This window comes from Myotis daubentonii, chromosome 1 (genome assembly GCF_963259705.1).
Source record: "Myotis daubentonii chromosome 1, mMyoDau2.1, whole genome shotgun sequence".
Taxonomy (NCBI): domain Eukaryota; kingdom Metazoa; phylum Chordata; class Mammalia; order Chiroptera; family Vespertilionidae; genus Myotis; species Myotis daubentonii.
Genome location: NC_081840.1, coordinates 141,275,916 through 141,293,194, shown reverse-complemented (window position 1 = coordinate 141,293,194; position 17,279 = coordinate 141,275,916). Strand labels below are relative to the sequence as shown.

Below are 17,279 nucleotides of genomic sequence, written 5' to 3'. Positions count from 1 at the left end.
CTAACCACTGAGAAACACTGGCCCAGGGCCATTCATTCTTGATAAATGGCAGTTTTTCTTTCATATTGGGCAACAGACATGGAGACTTTTTTGGTACTTATTAAATGACTTCATGACTTGAGCAACTACTGCCAGTCAGTCAACTACTTTCTTAACATGGCAACTGAGAGAAATCCAACCCAATGTATTTTAAGCAACAAAAGCGAGGGGTAGAGATTTATTAATGCACAAAACTAGGAAGGGTAGGGTTAGGCTCATTTCAGGCACCAAAGGGTCCAGGTTGACATGGTAGCATCAAGATACTGTTTCTTTCTTAGGCACTGTCCCCGTGAGGTGGCAACGATTACCATGGAGTCTCCGGGCTTATTTTTTCACACAGCAATAATCTTAGTTCAAAGATTCTCATCTCCAAAAAAGTCCCAGGAAGGGCTGTTCATGCCCCTTCCTAAGCCATCTCACTCTGCCCAAGAGGATGCCATCTCCCTCTTTGCCAGGCGGGGTGGTGGGACCGGCCCCTTGCAAACTTTATGGGCTAAGCAAAGGGGTATTTTGGGGAAGCTGCACATTTTGCTCAATTCCCTCTACTGTTTTTGTACCCAAAGTACTTTTTGTTGAGGATATTGTTCAAAAGTTGCCCCTGTACACAGCAGGGTATGAAACCAGATACATTTCAACAACAGGAATATTTTGAACGAGGTTTTCAAGGTTTATTCTCCAATGACCAAAAAGTGTTTAAAAGTGGAACATACTATCTTCCGGTTAATCCAGACTTTGTAGCCTGTACAAAGCATTCACTTTCCTGAACCATCTGCTGAACCTCCCAGAAGTCCTGACATAAAACCTTGGATTTTTCCTAAGGTTCCCGGTTAACCATACTATGCCCATGAATCCCTTTCTTTTGCATTAGAGCTATAAACTGCTTTCTATTTTCAGATGAACTTTCAAGAATGTTGGAACGTCTTCCCTACTCATCTTGTTTCTCTTCCTCCCTCTCAGGACTTACAGCAGGCACCGCCCAGGCCAATGGTCAGATTCCCCAGGCTGCACACCCAGCGAGTGCTGTTCCTGAGGAAGCCCAGAGACACATTGACACAACTAAGGTAGGCCCGAGAGTAACTGACACACCTCTATCCAGCTGTCCCCTGTAAACCCACATTCCAAACCATCAGTGGTGCTCTAATAACTGGCCTTTTAAAAAGAGAATACAGTAGTTAGTTCCAACGACTAAGGCCCTATAACTTCATTTAGATAATTGCTTTATATATTTTTTATCTTAAAATTACATAGGCTGGAATGGAAAGTTAAACCAACTGTCATCACACTGCTTTGGGGAAATGTACAATTTTTATATTAATGCTGAGGATTGACAACTCTTTTTAATTTAGCTACATGTATCTGGCTGAAGCGATTTTCTTGGTTTAGTCAATGGTTTTAGACTCTCTGAAAGTGGCTCCTGGGTTTTAAGCCCTTGGGATTTCTACTTACTTTTTCTGAATAAATTAGAGCAACAAGTTAGTCAGAAGCCCTACATTAAATGCTTACTGAGCTCCAAAACCAGATTAGAAGACTACTACTAAAAGTATTTCACTATAAAATGTGCATTTAAATTTTTCTGTTAATGTTCTACATACATCCTCAGGGTGATGGAGAAGAAAACACATTTCAAAACAATAGCCAAATTGGTATACTATTCTCTATAACTCTTTTTTTTCTCAGTAGAGGGGGTTAATGAAGATTCATTAAATCCTTCTAAAAACTGTAGCTAGAAGCTATAATTTAGTTACTAGCCCAGTTGATAACATTTCCATTCACTATACAAGTTTCCTTGAATATTTCCCATGTATGATTCAAAACAACCTTAAATAATTGCAGCTTTAAAAAATTTTCACTTCATTTCCACCTTTCATTGTGTCCGTCAGCCAGTGGTGGAAACAAGTAACGTTACAAGCTGTGTTTCTGCCATCTCAGCTCGCACTGTGCTTTCCGCTGTGTGATGTTCACGGTTTCTGTGGTGCCAGTTGAAGACAAACACTTTTAAAAGCTGAAAGCAATTAAGGATCCCAGAATAGAAATCACTTAATTATGTGTCACCATCAATTCCCCAACTGCCGGTTCAGAAATTTTTAAAAAATACATCACCAGTTAATTAGCTTATCATGTTAAGTAAATAAACTAAAATAGAAACTCTATTGTAAGGCACTTTGTGAGGGGAAGAAAACTTCTAAATGAAATCTTTACTGGGAAGAGGTTATCAGGCAAAGAAAGAAAGAAATGAAACCCCGATAAAATGTAAATTGCAATGATAATTATCACTGAAACAGAAGGATTCAATTCAGCTGCCTGAAATTTCTGGGGAAGTTACATTACACAAATATAATTTATTATGATCTCTACTACCATTGGCATGCTTTTGTTAGGATAACAAACTTTTGGCCAAGTTTGATGTTCTGGTTTCTACCAATAGCACATGCTTCATGATCTTCCTCTTTGGAACCACTCATGTTTATTTCATTTGATTGCATCATAATCCTGAGACAACCCTAGATAATAATAGGGATTATAATTAGCCAGCTGGTTTTCACACAGCCAGGAAAAGGTAAATCCTTAAAACTCTAGACCAGGTGTGCACACTCCTGCTCTACCACCTGCCAGGTCCCCTGAAGCTGTTAAGCCTATAATTAGCTCCTCCCGAGAACCCCACAGTCCTGGGAAAAGGCACCTTTGTTCTCAGGTGCCAGCAGGGAAACAGTCCTTGCCGGGACGGACAGCCTTTATGGTGGGTTTACACAAGGGTTACCTGTAGTCCACGGAGAACTGTCCTGGCTTTGTTTTTCCCTTCGAAAGTAGAACATTTGAGATTTGGGGAAGGTTTTGGGACACTCCTTAACCACCTCTCTGCCACTGAGGGTATATAGTAGCAAGGGCAAAATAATTGTAGAGACACCTGCTCTTGACCCCTGAGCTTGGACAGGGGTCACAGCCCAATCCAGACCAAGAAAAACGCTATGGATGCATATGCCTGCACCCTGGGGCGTAAGTGGGAATTCCAGGAGAGCACCTTTACTTCCTTTTTAATTCCTGAGGATACCTCCCCGGTAGCTAAGCTCCATCCCACTTAAGCTCTTTTAAAGATAACAGTGGTTCTGAGGAGATACATATATAGTCTAAATACAGTAGACAACTCCTCCTGCAGTGCTGTGGTGCAGTCTTGCATTTACAGGAGACAGGGTAGGCTAGTGCCCCAGGTGATAATGTTAAAGGCCTTTTGGAGTCTGTCTCCTGTCCCAGAGGAAAGATGAACTCCTGAAACAACCTTGTAGTCTCAGGGACTGGGGGTCTGGGGCTCCCAGGAGCAGACACTGCCTCAGCCAGCCAGACCTCACACGTCAATGGAAATGTCTTCTCTACTGTGGCTGCCTGTCCAGAATAATGCTGTTGTTGCTTTGTTAAAGGACAAGAAGCCAGCTCTTGGTCAACAGGACCCAGGCACCCCCAAGGTCCATCACCGTCCGAAGTCCAGCATGCCACCGCCGCCTCCCATACGGCGGTCCTCAGATGCCAGCGGCAGCCCAGTGATACCCGCCAAGGCCAAGGGCACCAGCTTCCCGGCCCCACCCGATGACTTTTTGCCGCCACCGCCGCCGCCCCCACCTCTGGAGGACCAAGAGCTCCCGCCACCACCCCCTGATTTTAACGATGAGCCCCCAGACTTTGTGCCTCCCCCTCCGCCGTCATTTGTAGGGGATGCGGGGTCATTACCGCCCCCTCCTCCACTACCACCTGCCCTGGCACCCGAATCCCCGAGGCCGCCCCCCATTGCCACCAAAAGGCCTCCCATTCCCCCAAAGAGGCACGAGAACCCAGGACCACCCAGCGCGGGGGCGGGAGGGGGCGGGGAGCAGGATTTCATGTCAGATCTCATGAAAGCTTTGCAGAAGAAAAGAGGCAACTTGCCCTAAGGGAAACATACAGGTATCTTTGTGTGATCGGTATAATCACTTCTAAACACAGATGTAGCTTTCTTACTTTATTGTCATGACAGCTTGATCATTTTAGATAAAATATTGAAGTATTCTGACTAGAAATGATGTAAAACGTTTCACTGTTCTCAAGTACATTCATAACTATTAACCTAACACAGAATTTAGAATACCTGTCTACATGTACATATCTTTCCTGTGACTTCCAAGTCAGTGGAATGTATCTTGCTTTCCAAGTTAACCAAAATAATGTTTTATGTTCATTTATTTTATGATGTTCAGAGCATCAAATTAATAAAAGTTTAAATTTTCCCCCAGAAGATGGTATTTCTAGAAATATCAATGTATGAATCTAATGCAATATTCACACTTTTAATAATATACTTGATCTTTTAAAAAGAGTTTTACAAATCCCACACCTTCTAAAGCAAGCATGTCAAACTCAAAGGCTAACATGGGCCAAATAGGGTTTAAGTTTATGTGGGCCGCAAAAAAACAAAAGCTTCAATTTTCATAGAAATGTAGGTTTATTTCTATAGAGACATGCTGAATACAAAAGGCTGAAATAAATGAGTAAGAGTTAACATAAAATAATAGAACATTTTAATAAAAATTAATATTTTTTCTTGAACATTAACTTACCAGACACTGAATAACTGCACAAATTAATAATTGTAATGCAAATAAACCTATTTTTCTTGTTCTCCGAAAATGAAATATTTCCTGTTGCGCACACCAAACAAGTCAGTCCAAGACTAATGACGTGGCAATCGGCTGCTAAAATATTCGCTGCTAGTATGAGGGGAGAAATGGTGCGCCTGCACAAAGCACATAAGAGAAATGAATGCAACACGATTATAATAATCAGTCATTAGCGAACATTGTAGTTCATTAATAATTATGTATAACAGGATATTATAAAAATTAAGTTATGAAATTTTTATTAAAACGTTCCTTACATACCATTATATTGGCTGGGCCACAAAAATATTTGTTGTGGGCTGCATGCAGCCCATGGGCCACAAGTTTGACATGCTCAGTCGTCTTGATGCATATTTTCCGCCTTCACCTCCATGACTTTCAGAATTTTCAGAAAAATGAAAGGGGAAAATTCTCTAAAACAGAACCTCATTGGCCTGGGGTGAGTTAAGGGTCATTCCTTGTCAAATCATTTGCAGCTGAAACTTGACAAAAGAGGTACTGGGACTCATCACTGTGGATTAAGAGCACCCAGAGAATACACCTGGGTGCTGGGAAGGGTATGGGAGAGATGGCTGTCATGGGCTTCAAAGAGAACCCAATAAAAACAAAGTGAGTTTCCCTCCCCTGCTTCTTCCTCTGGGAGCATACAAAACTGACATGATTTGAATATTGTGAAGGTTCTGTTGTCACTTTGAAAGTATAATGCTTAATTTAGTCATTAAAAGGTTTATTACAAAAATAAACCTAGGAAGACATCAGGCCTGCAGATGTACTTACCCTAGATCCCCCAGAGCTGGATGATAGCCGCGTCTCCTAATGTCTCCACAACATACCCTTCCTTCACAGGGAAAAAGCAATAAAAAATATTGGTTTTTGATCCACTCTAATAATTTCTGCCTTTTAATTGGTATGCTTACAACATTGCTGTTTAAATTGATTACTGACATCACTGGATTAACATCTACCATATTTGGTACTGTTTTCTACTAGTTGCCCTTGTTCTTTGTTCCTATATTTGTCTTCCATTCTTTTTCTGCCTTTTGTGTTTTAAGTGAGCATTTTATTTTAATTTAATTTATAGGGGTCTCCCTTATACCCTGATCCTGGAACTGGTCACAGAGTGCACCCTTCACTTAGGGAGAAATGCTATTCTGTAGGGCCAGTTTTTGGGCTCACAGACAATGTGCTCCACAACCTGACACCAAGGGCAAAGAGAGGTGCATTATGGGAGGCTAAGGGGAGGCAACCAGTCTCCATAGTTGTTTTTCTGTCTGAAATGCCCACTGCCTGACAACCACAGCACACTCCCGTGCTATGTGTCCTTGCTCAGGTCTCTTGGTTCAGCCACAGCTCATACTCCTCACTCCTGCTGGAGTGCCCACCTAGTCCCTTTGCTACTCCTAGCTGAGAGAGTGTCAGCCACCACAAGATTCCTCCCCTCTCCAGCAAAGCCCTGCTTGCTAGAAGCTACCCATTGTCTACACTATCATGAAAGTGCAGCAGGGAACATAGAAGGCTGATGGACCTTGGGCTTTAGCAAGGGCTAAAAGTTATGCACCAATTGTTCTGTTGAGACAATGATGGCTCCAGGCAATCCCCTGACCTGATAATCTTTTACTGTTCACCAAAACTTACCTTTGATATGAGTGTTTGCTTTACTAAAGGGCAAATGTGTATTCTAGTAAATAAAAAGCTGTGGTTCCAGAGATTCGAGGAACCTCTTCGCTAGAGAGTAAGGTCTTCACCTGGCTCTCCCCATGCCTTCTAAATTTATATTTCTTGTCTAGTATATCCGTTTATGCGCAGCCCCTTCTCCAGATCCTGAATCCTTGCTGCAAAAGGTTGCGGCACCTGCTGTGAGCTCCCAGCTGCCAGGCTGCATCCTTGGCTCTATCAACCACTCTTCCTCTTGGCCTTCCCTTTTTGTTCCATTTACCCACCTTTAGATGTTTCAATGTGTGGCTCTCTCCAGTGTATTTTTGTGCTGAGCAGGGTAATCATTTGTTGAGTTATAACTGTTCAAATTGTTAAAACTTCAAGGTGAGAGGCCAAGAGGATCTCATACTGCCATTCCTGACATCACCTGCCAAAGAGCTACGCATTTTATATGATTCTATTTTCTTTCCTTTTTTAGCACATGAATGATATTTCTTTCTTTACATTGCTAGTAATTTATTTCAGGGATAAGGTAAGAAATATAAAGGGTGAACCTGAAACATCGTACACACCAGAAAACAAGGAAGTTATCAAAAACTTTTAAGATTATGTCCAAAGGAGCCGATATGAATAAAATCTCACTGACCAAACATGGGACACTTTGTACATCAGTAAAGATAATAAATGCAATTGTATAAAACATAAAATATGCTTAAATTCAAGAGTTGATACTGACACTAACATGCTTGGGAACCCACTCGTTAGTTTGCCTTTCTGTATCTCAGGATAACCAAATAACTAATGATAGAAAATTTTCCTTTTTAGAAGGATTTCTAATAAATGAGTGATAGGGTTAGATTGTCATCATCAACAACCTTATTGAATCAGTGGGTCAAGGTGATTAATTGTCAATGGTACTGATATTACAAAAAGAGACCTGGTGGAAGTACATAACATTTTGCTTCCTGATAGCAAGTATTTCTATCATATATGAATCTGAATCAAGCTCTAGATTTATAGAAATACTAGGGGCCCAGTGCACAAATTCGTGCACCTTGAAAGGAATTGTGGGTTGCTAGGCTGTGGTGGGTACAGGGGTGGGTCTCAACCCATCCTTTGTGCCCCCACCTGGCTGCTCCCACCATGGCCCCTGGTCCCCTCTCTGCCAGCAGCCCCGCTCCCACTGCTGCCGCTGCTCCCACACACTGACGGCATGGAGTGATTGGGGCCAGCAGCAGGTGCGAGCGGAGCCAGCGCTGTCAGCAGGTGTGAGCAACAGCTGGTGCCTCCATTACCCCTCAGGAGCAGGGCGAGGTGGAGAAGCCCTCAGGGGAAATTGGGGCTAGCAGCTGCCACTCGCACTCACTGACGGTGCCAACATAATCAGGGCCGGCGCCAGGCACCAGCAGAGGGTGTGAGCGGGGCTGGCACTGGCAGCAGGTGTGAGCGCCAGGTGGAACCATGGCATGCGGGAGCAAAGGATTTTCAGTAACCACCAGAGGCTCACCCCAATGACAGCAACCAGCGCCCCACCTTGGTCTGGCGCCCCCACTCACCTGCTTCACCATCCCACCACAGCCGACGCCCACCATATTCCACGTATGTCCCCTGGTGGTCAGCACACATCATAGCAACCAGTTATTTTGTTGATCTACCATTTGGTCTATTTGCATATTAGGGTTTTATATATATAGATAAAGGATGCAGCAACATGTTAATACCACAGAGATGCAATCAGCAAAATACAGACTGGGAAACACTACAGAATAAATTATCTGGTTTCTTCAAAACTAAACAAAAAATTGCAAGAAAAAAAGATGTGGCCAGATTTTAAAAACTCAGTTAATTAGAGCATTGTCCTGAAAAGCTAAGGCTGCAGCTCTGAACCCCAAGCAGGGCATGTAAAAGAACCATCAATGAATGCATAAATAAATGGAACAACAAATCAATGTTTCTTTCTCTCTCTCTTTCTCTCTCCCTTCCTCTTTCTCTCTAAAATCAATAAAAAAAATTTAAAATAAACTTAAGAAGTTTTATTATTTAATTTTAATGTGCAGTCCCTATGTGTATCCCAATTCAAATAAACAATTATAAAATAACTAGTGGCCCAGTGTGCGAATTCGTGCACATTGAAAGGAAAATGATTAAAAGAAATATTTTAATATCGCTATTTGCCCTTTCACTATAGAAGTGTCAACCAAATTCATGGTCAACAATAACAGATGAAAACACAATTTGTGAAATTTGTGCCAGTGAGAGCTTTATATGTATCGTGCATGCGTGAATCAACTTAGCCTTTTATAGATAAAGAATAAACTTGATTAGACCTGCTTTCTGATTTAGCTAAACTTTTTCCAGCCCAGTGAAGCACTCCAACTTCTCTTTCAGGTAATTGTCAGCAACACAGCAGTAAATATCAACACGAAGCATATTATTATTGTAGATTGTGGAGGCCCGCTCCCAAGGGTCCCGCAGGGTAGAGGTGGTGTGGGATGAAATACAAGAGACCGGGGTTAGGAGGACTGGCACAAGGCACCAGTAACTTTATTTTTTACACACACCGTTTTATAGCTAAGCTGTGGCTGGTCATGCTTCATAGATCACTATTAGGGCTTGGCCTATCATAGGGAAGTAGCAGATCGTTACAGGCTGGGCAAGACTGGGCAAGCTTTGTCTAGTTCCATCTATGTTTGACAGTTGCTATAACAAACAGTTGCTATGACAAAATGTCTGCTTGCCTAGATCACAAGAACTGGGGTATAAGCCAAGTTCATGTCCTTTACATGACTTGGAGTGGGGTCAGGCCTTTCCTAGACCCTCACTGTCTCTTACAGTAGATCACACAGGGAGAACAAAGGGTAAAATTTTAATTGTAGTAGTGTTTGACTATATTCTGCGCAGTGAGAAAACCTGAAGTCATTTTCAAGGTCCACCATTTCTTACTTCTTTTCAGTCAGGTCAAGTTTCTAAGCTTTCTAAATCTCTGTTTTTCCAGCTAATGAAAAGAAAATAGGATTCCACCAAGTCTTCTATCTACCTACTCCAGGACTTCTGTGAGGATCAAATGAGATTAGGCAAGTGAAAACACTTCAGACATTTGCTTAAAATGTAAAATGTTTCCACCTGGCTATAAAGCAAGTTGGGCTAAAGAAACTCCAAAAGGAGGCTAGTTGCTAGGGAGAGGAAGTGGGTGTTGCTACATGATGTCATTACCCAGATGGACACTTAGCATATTAGCCTTTTATATATAAAGATAATGCTGATAACATAAAATAATGGGAAAAATTTGAAAATTGGCTATTTGGTTTCATGCATTAGGGATGTAGTTGTTAATTCTCTTAAGATGATAATGGTATCATGGGTATGTGTTTAAATTATTAATGTTTGGAGATGCATACAGAAATTTCTATAAACTAAATGAAAGAATGTCTGGGAAATTCTTTTTTAATATATTTTATTGATTTTTTACAGAGAGGAAGGGAGAGGATAGAGAGTTAGAAACATTGATGAGAGAGAAACATCAATCAGCTGCCTCCTGCACACCCCCTACTGGGGATGTGCCCACAACCAAGGTACATGCCCTTGACCGGAATCAAACCTGAGACCCTTCAGTCCACAGGCCGACGCTCTATCCATTGAGCCAAACCGGTCAGGGCTGGGAAATTCTTGTGTGTGTGTTTGTGTGTGTGTGTGTGTGTGTGTGTGTGTGTGTGTGTGTGTGTGTGTTAATCCTTACCTGGGGATTTTTTTTTTCATTGATTTTTAGAAAGCGAATCATCCATTTGAGACCCATCGATTAGTTGCCTCCCACATGTGCCCTGATGGGGGCCAAGGATCAGGCCTGCAACCAAGGTACGTGCCCTTGACTGGAATCAAACCCACCACCCTTCAGTCTGTGAGCTGATGCTCTAATAACTGAGAAAAACCGGCAGGGCTTTAAAATACTTGGAGATATATAAATTATACCTCAATTAAAATAGTATCTAGGAACTTGAGGGAAGTGTGTAGGGGTGTAGATGAAGCAAGATTGGTCATGCATTGATGATTGATAAGCTGGATGAGGTTCATTGAACTATGCTCTTTTCTTTAGTTAATGTTTGAGAATGACCATAATAGACAAAACAAAGCTCTAGAGTACAGTGAAATTATTATACTTATTAGATGTGTCCCAAAGTACTGGGTACATAGTATTAGATGAATACTTACAAATTAAAATATTATCAAGATTTCTCAGTTATTGAGGATAATTCGTGATTTTCCAAAAACACTTCATTATTCCACTACACTTATTAATTCAAACAAAAATGGCTCTGTGTGCTCTGTTCCTTCAGAGGGTAGGCTCTCTTTGCCTGTCCCTCCGGAGGGCAGGCACCACACCCAGCCCAAGCCTTTAATCTATTTTATGTCTCTCTTTCATTATTTCTTCAATCCCGAAAGCGCCTCCTAGATTGCACAAACCGGTTGAAGTCTCCTTCTCCGTGCAGGACACGGGAAGAAGACAGCCCCAGGAAACTGCTTGGTATATTCTGGCACCCAGCGTGGGGCTCGGCGGGGGGGGGGGGGGGGGGGGGAGGGGGGGGGTGGCAAAGCAAGGAGGTTAGGCATTTCTTTAGGGATCGCCCAGAGTACTGCGGCCACCACAGAACGGAAAAGAAAATTTCTCAAACCTCATGTGGATTCCCACAAGAAATATTAACTTCAACATGGACCCGAGAGAGGAACTGGCCAACTTAAAGAGGAGTCCACACCTGGAGACACGCCTTACAGCTGCAGATAATCAATCGCCCGGCCCACAGATAGCAATGATCCCAAGCATCCCACTGAAGATAAGAAGTGGGAAGAGGACGAAGTGGACAGCAAGGAGCCCAGAAGTGACCAAGAGCCCAGGAACACCTGAGAACATCCTTCTTTCCATGTTAGCAGTAATCTGCTGACGTCTGCAAATGTGAATTAACGAGTCTTAAAAGGACTCAAACCCTTCAAAAAGCTTTCACTTATCAAGATGTATTAAGGAAAAGCAACAGGGAAGAGTGCCTAGCACATAATTAATTATTGCCTTTACGGTACTAGGACCTCCCTTAAAGCTAAAAACGGACAATGGATTCATGTACGCTAATTCTGTTTTCAGTATTTTTGTCAGCAATATCAAATTTATCATAAAACTAGTATCATTTATTAATTCTCAAGCTATTTTGAAGTAAACCAACTGTACTATTAAGATGCAATTATTAAAACAAAAAGGGGGAGACAGAAGTTATGTCTCACCTCAAATGCAAACTCAGTCATGATTTTATACTTAAAAATTTTTTGCTTTATATTTTAAAATTTTTTGAATGGCAATGCGGAGGGTTGTACAGCAGCCAAAAGGCATCAGGCCTCTGTACAATAGCCTCCACCAAAGTTAGCCTGGTTGAAGAAGGCAAAAACCATACAAAAATTTTATCAGATGCAATAATAATGTCGAGAAGAGGTGGCATTTTTTATCTTTCCAGAAGGAACAGCACAGCCAATCTGGATGCGAGAGCGTTACGTGCGTCGCCATGATGGACCCAGAGAAGCTGCTTGCCCCATCGTTCAAGGGACTGAGAGTTGCCCTGATGACAGTGATGCAGAAGGAGTTAACTACTAAAGCCGACAGAAGGCAGAATTTACTACCTCAACCATGTTTCTGGCCATGCTGACATTGGTTAGCTGCCAGTCTTCTATAAGACATTGCACAATCAACTCTAAGGACACTGAGCAAATATACACCAGCAGCAAAAGAGATTTTTCAATCAGTAGCAAGAATATTGACGTAGCTGTAGTTTGATTTCTCTATTATTATTGTGTTTGCATTGATATCAATTTGTTATTAGTTTTTAGTCAAAGCCTTGTTCTTGATGTAAGGTTTTGCTTTTGATTTTAGCTGCAAAAATATGTTTAAAAAGGGGGAGGTGTTAAGGGCCGGTAGAATACACTTGGCTTAATTTACATCGGCTGGATTCCCTGTGAGGGTAAAAGCCCCGCCCTGGAGGCGGGACCAGACAAAGACTGGACACCACCCAGTTTGACTCTCCCACCCAGTGTTAAGGGGATGGATCTCTTGATGTCAAAGGCCCTCCCAGATGTGATGTAACTTCCTGTAACTCAAGTATATAATAAAGCAGCTTTGGGGGGTGGGGGGTGGGAATGATCACAGAGATGTTACAAAAAATAGGTCCAGTTTATCTAGTTAAGAATATTTTTATATATAATCATTATGAACTTCAGGATTTTCATCAAAATGTAGATAAGAATTTATCAAATTAATTATTCTATGTTAAGTTCAATGACAGAAGTATTCTTTAATTTCTTTTTTCCAAATCAAGATGAGCAGCTAACTCTGAGATCTCTAGCCCAAGCAGGAGTAGGTGAGGAGTAGCCTGCTTTCTCAGCTGCAGAATGCTTCTGAAAAGGATGCTGAAGAACTTGCTGCAGAAGATAGACCTGGTAAACAATTTATATAGATAAATATAAATTTTCTCCATTAGGACCCTTATTAGTTTTCTAAATTTCTAACAAGGGACATTTTAAATTTGTTTCAAAATGTTTAAACATTTTACATTTTATTAAAACTTCAATTATATTTGTTACTTAAAATTTCTATTGTTCCATAGAAAGTTCCTTAAGTACTAGTTTTATGTTAAAACAGGAGAGTGAATATGTACAGTGTCATGAAGACTACATATATATCCTGATTATTAAAATTCACAGCAGTTAGAGGATTATAATTTTCTGAAATATTGGAAAAAATAAAACAATGTCAATAATTTTCAATCATTACAAATCAAGGGCCTGATTCCTACTGAGCCTGCTTCCTCATTTTGCCCCAAGTACTATGGAATTTTCTGTGGAAAAATAGAAATTTTAAGTAACAAATATTACAATTTTGCCCCATGGTTATAAACTGAGGCATCAAAGAACACACTTCTTTAAACAATAATTCTAGGGGAAATATATATTTTCATCCAGTTATAAAATAATTAAATCATGGAGATGTAATGTACAGTATGGTGGCTATATTTAATACAATATTGCATATTTGAAAGCTGCTGAGAGTAAATTTTAAAAGTCTTCATCCCAAGGAAAAAAAAGATTTTTGTAACCACATATGGTGATTGATGTTAACTAGACTTATTGTGGTGATAATTTTGCAAGAATCATTATGTTGTACACCTGAAGCTAATATAGCATTATATGTTAACTATATCTCAATTTAAACTATTTTCCCAGTGGTTTTATCACTTTCTTGCATTAAGAAAATGCATAGTTCTGATAGAAAACAGTGGATGATTATAATAAGAAAGTAAAGCCAAGAGATCAAATAGAGAATACTACTATCCTACCAATATTTTAAATAGAAAGACTGCATCGTCATCAATGTTAGAGCCCTTCTTCAACTCTCCCCAGGTACTTTCTATACACATCCTTTTATTTAAAATCGGTCTTAAATCTATCTGATCTCCCCTACTAGTTTGAAAGCTCCTTGAATCAATTTTTATACTTCTCCACAGCACCTCACATAGAGTGGATTCTCAAGAAATGTTTGAAGCAAGAAGGTAAACACAAGTTGTATATGTAAAGGATTTCATGTAAAAGGTTTATCAAAAATAAACTTTTTTTTTTTCCTTTCCTGCATGAGAATGTAAACTTTAGTTAACGTTCTAGGTCTGTTCCCTGGCAACCTGATGAGGTGAGGTGGTACGTCAACTGTATCACCACATAACATTGCTTTTGACTGAAAAATAGCTTCTGGCTTGGGAGAACTGTAAATCCCTGATATAATCCCTAGGGCTTTCTTTTTTTTTTTTTTTCGTTTTTTGAACTTATCTTTATTGTTGAAATTATTACAGATGTCCCCCCTTTTTTACCCCATCGACCCCATCTTCCCCATTCCTTCCTCCTCCCCAGGCCTTCTCTGCACAATTGTTTGTGTCCATGGGTTATGCATGCATGTATATAAGTACTTAGTTAATCTCTTACCCTCCCCACCCCTTCCCTCTGAGATTCATCAGTCAGTTCCACCTTTCCATGCCTCTGGTACTATTTTATTCAACATTTTTTTGCCCATTAGATTCTACATATATGTGAGATCATATGCTATTTGTCTTTCCCTGACTGGCTTATTTCCCTTAGCTTAATAATATCCAGGTCCCTTCATGTTGTCTCAAATGCTAATAGATCCTTCTTTTTTATAGCTGCATAGTATTCCACTGTGTAAATGTACCACCATTTTTAATCCACTCATCTACTGATGAGCACTTGAGCTGTTTCCAGATCTTAGCTATTGTAAATAACACTACTATAAATATAGGGGTGCATATATTCTTTCTGATTGGTGTTTCAGGCTTCTTAGGATATTTTCCTAGAATTGAGATCACTGGGTCAATGGCAGTTCCATTTTTAATTTTTTAAGAAAACTCCATACTATTTTCCATAGTGGCTGTAGCAATCTGCATTCCTACCAGCAGTATACCAGAGTTCCCTTTTCTCCACATCCTCACCACTTGTCTGTTGATTTATTGATGGTAGGCATTCTGACAGGTGTGAGCATGTACCTCATTGTCCTTATAACTTGCATCTTTCTGATGATTAGTGACTTTGAGCATTTTTCATATGTCTCTTGGCCATTTGTATGTCCTCTTGGGGGAAGTGTCCATTCAGGTCCTCCACCTATTTTTTTTTTAGTAAATCTTTATTGTTCAGATTATTACATTTGTTCCTCTTTTTTCCCCACATAGCTCCCCTCCACCCAGTTTCCACCCCACCCTCCTCCCTCACTCCCTACCCACTGTCCTCATCCATAGGTGCACAATTTTTGTCCAGTCTCTTCCCGCATCCCCCACACCCCATTCCCCCAAAGAATAGTCAGACCACTCCCTTTCTATGCCCCTGATTCTATTATATTCACCAGTTCATTCTGTTCATCAGATTATTCACTTGATTTTCAGATTCACTTGTTGATAGGTGTGTATTTGTTGTTCAAAATTTGTATCTTTACCTTTTTATTCTTCTTCCTCTTCTTAAAGGATACCTTTCAGCATTTCATATAATACTGGTTTGGTGGTGATGAACTCCTTTAGCTTTTTCTTGTCTGTGAAGCTCTTTATCAGACATTCAATTCTGAATGATAGCTTTGCTGGATAAAGTAATCTTGGTTGTAGGTTCTTGGCATTCATCACTTTGAATATTTCTTGCCATTCCCTTCTGGCCTGCAAAGTTTCTGTTGAGAAATCAGCTGACAGTCATATGGGTACTCCCTTGTAGGTAACTGACTTTCTTTCTCTTGCTGCTTTTAAGATTCTCTCTTTGTCTTTTGCTCTTGGCATTTTAATTATGATGTGTCTTGGTGTGGTCCTCTTTGGATTCCTTTTGTTTGGGGTTCTCTGGGCTTCCTGGACTTGTAAGTGTATTTCTTTCACCAGGTAGGGGAAGTTTTCTGTCATTATTTCTTCAAATAGGTTTTCAATATCTTGCTCTCTCTCTTCTTCTGGCACCCCTATAATTCAGATGTTGGTGCGCTTGAAGCTGTCCCAGAGGCTCCTTATGCTATCTTCGTATTTTTGGATTCTTTTTTCATTTTGCTTTTCCAGTTGGGTGTTTTTTGCTTCTTCGTATTTCAAATCGTTGACTTGACTCTTGCAATCCTCTAGTCTGCTGTTGGGAGTCTGTATAATATTCTTTATTTCAGTCAGTGTATGCCTAATTTCTAGTTGGTCCTTTTTCATAACATTGAGGGTCTCATTAGATTTCTTGTAGATCTCATTAAGTTTATCGGCAGTTTCTAGAAATTATTGAAAGACCTTAAAAGTGTGGTTTTGAAATCTATATTCAGTAGTTTGCTTTCCTCCATTTCTGTCATTTGTGTACTTTTTCTTTGTCTCCGCATTTTTTATGCTTCCCTGTGTTGATACAGTGGTTTTCTGTGCTAAGTGTCTTCTAGGGCCCAGTGGTTCAACCTCCCCAATTACCTGAGGAGGACACTCTTGGTGCACCCCCTTGTGGTCTTTGTGCACAGTCTTGTTGTAGTTAAGCCTTGATTGTTGTAGGTATCACTGGGAGGAATTGGCCTCCAGGCCAATTGGCTGTGAGAATCAGCTGTGTCTGCAGTGGGAGAACTTCTGTGCTGGAGACACCCCTCTGGGGCAAGACTTGCTTCAATGGGGCTTTGGTGCTCACTGAGTCTGCCCCCTGAGTGTGTCCTTTATGTTTCCACAGAGCTGCAAACTGGATGGTCCCACTCTGACCTCTGGGCTTCCTGGCTCGTAGGGAGGTGCTAATCTAGCCTCTGCCTGAGGCTATCCAGCAAAAGCCTCCCTGCAGGGCTTTGACAGGGCAGGTTCCACGAGATCAACAGGGCGGGGCTAGCAGGTATGGCTGCTCTCAGTCCTACCCTCAGAGGCTTTGCTTCTCAATGTCCCAGTAATCGCTGCAAGTCCCTCGGAGAGAAAGCTGCCCTTGAGTTCCGACTGCTGCCAGACAGTCCCGCTTCTCCCGTATGAGTCTTGGTCCCTAGAGGCTCGCCCGGAACTGGAGCTTAGAGCCTGAGACTCCCTCCCAATTGAAAAAAACAACCGCACCCTCAGCCGCCAGCCTGCTCCGCATGCACCTCCTCCACACCTTAGTATTTTACATCCGCACTGCGCCTCCTCTGAGTCTCGGTATGCTTTTCTCTTTCCTTCTAGTTGTAGAATTTCCACTCAGCCAGCCTTCCTGTGGTTCTGGGTGATGTCCGTTCCATTTTTTAGTTGTATTTTTGAAGTGGTTGTTCGAGGCAGCAATCTCCGGTGTTTACCTATGCCGCCATCTTGGTTTCTCCCCTCCACCCCTTAGGGCTTTCTTTAGTGTGGTGACTCTCAAGGCAGGTCTCCTGTGGGGACACTGGAAACTACACCTATGGTCCTGACAAGAGATATTGATTTT

At 41.2% G+C, this 17,279-nt stretch overlaps 2 protein-coding genes across 6 annotated transcripts in view; one reads left to right on the top strand and one right to left on the bottom strand.

Annotated features, from left to right (window-relative positions):
- APBB1IP (amyloid beta precursor protein binding family B member 1 interacting protein) overlaps positions 1-4,296 on the top strand; it is a 111,080-nt gene extending 106,784 nt beyond the window's left edge. The window contains exons 13-14 of the mRNA XM_059661374.1: positions 997-1,100; positions 3,453-4,296. Of these exons, the coding sequence (XP_059517357.1) occupies positions 997-1,100; positions 3,453-3,959 (611 nt within the window). The 3' untranslated portion in view covers positions 3,960-4,296. The remainder of the gene's footprint in view (positions 1-996; positions 1,101-3,452) is intronic.
- A 7,815-nt stretch (positions 4,297-12,111) lies between these two features.
- The window catches only part of LOC132214257 (protein adenylyltransferase SelO-like), a 64,794-nt gene continuing 59,626 nt past the window's right edge, over positions 12,112-17,279 (bottom strand). For all 5 annotated transcript variants that reach the window (XM_059661169.1, XM_059661197.1, XM_059661207.1 and 2 more), the window contains one exon: positions 12,112-12,803. In XM_059661169.1, coding sequence (XP_059517152.1) covers positions 12,681-12,803 — 123 coding nt within the window. In that variant the 3' untranslated portion in view covers positions 12,112-12,680. The remainder of the gene's footprint in view (positions 12,804-17,279) is intronic.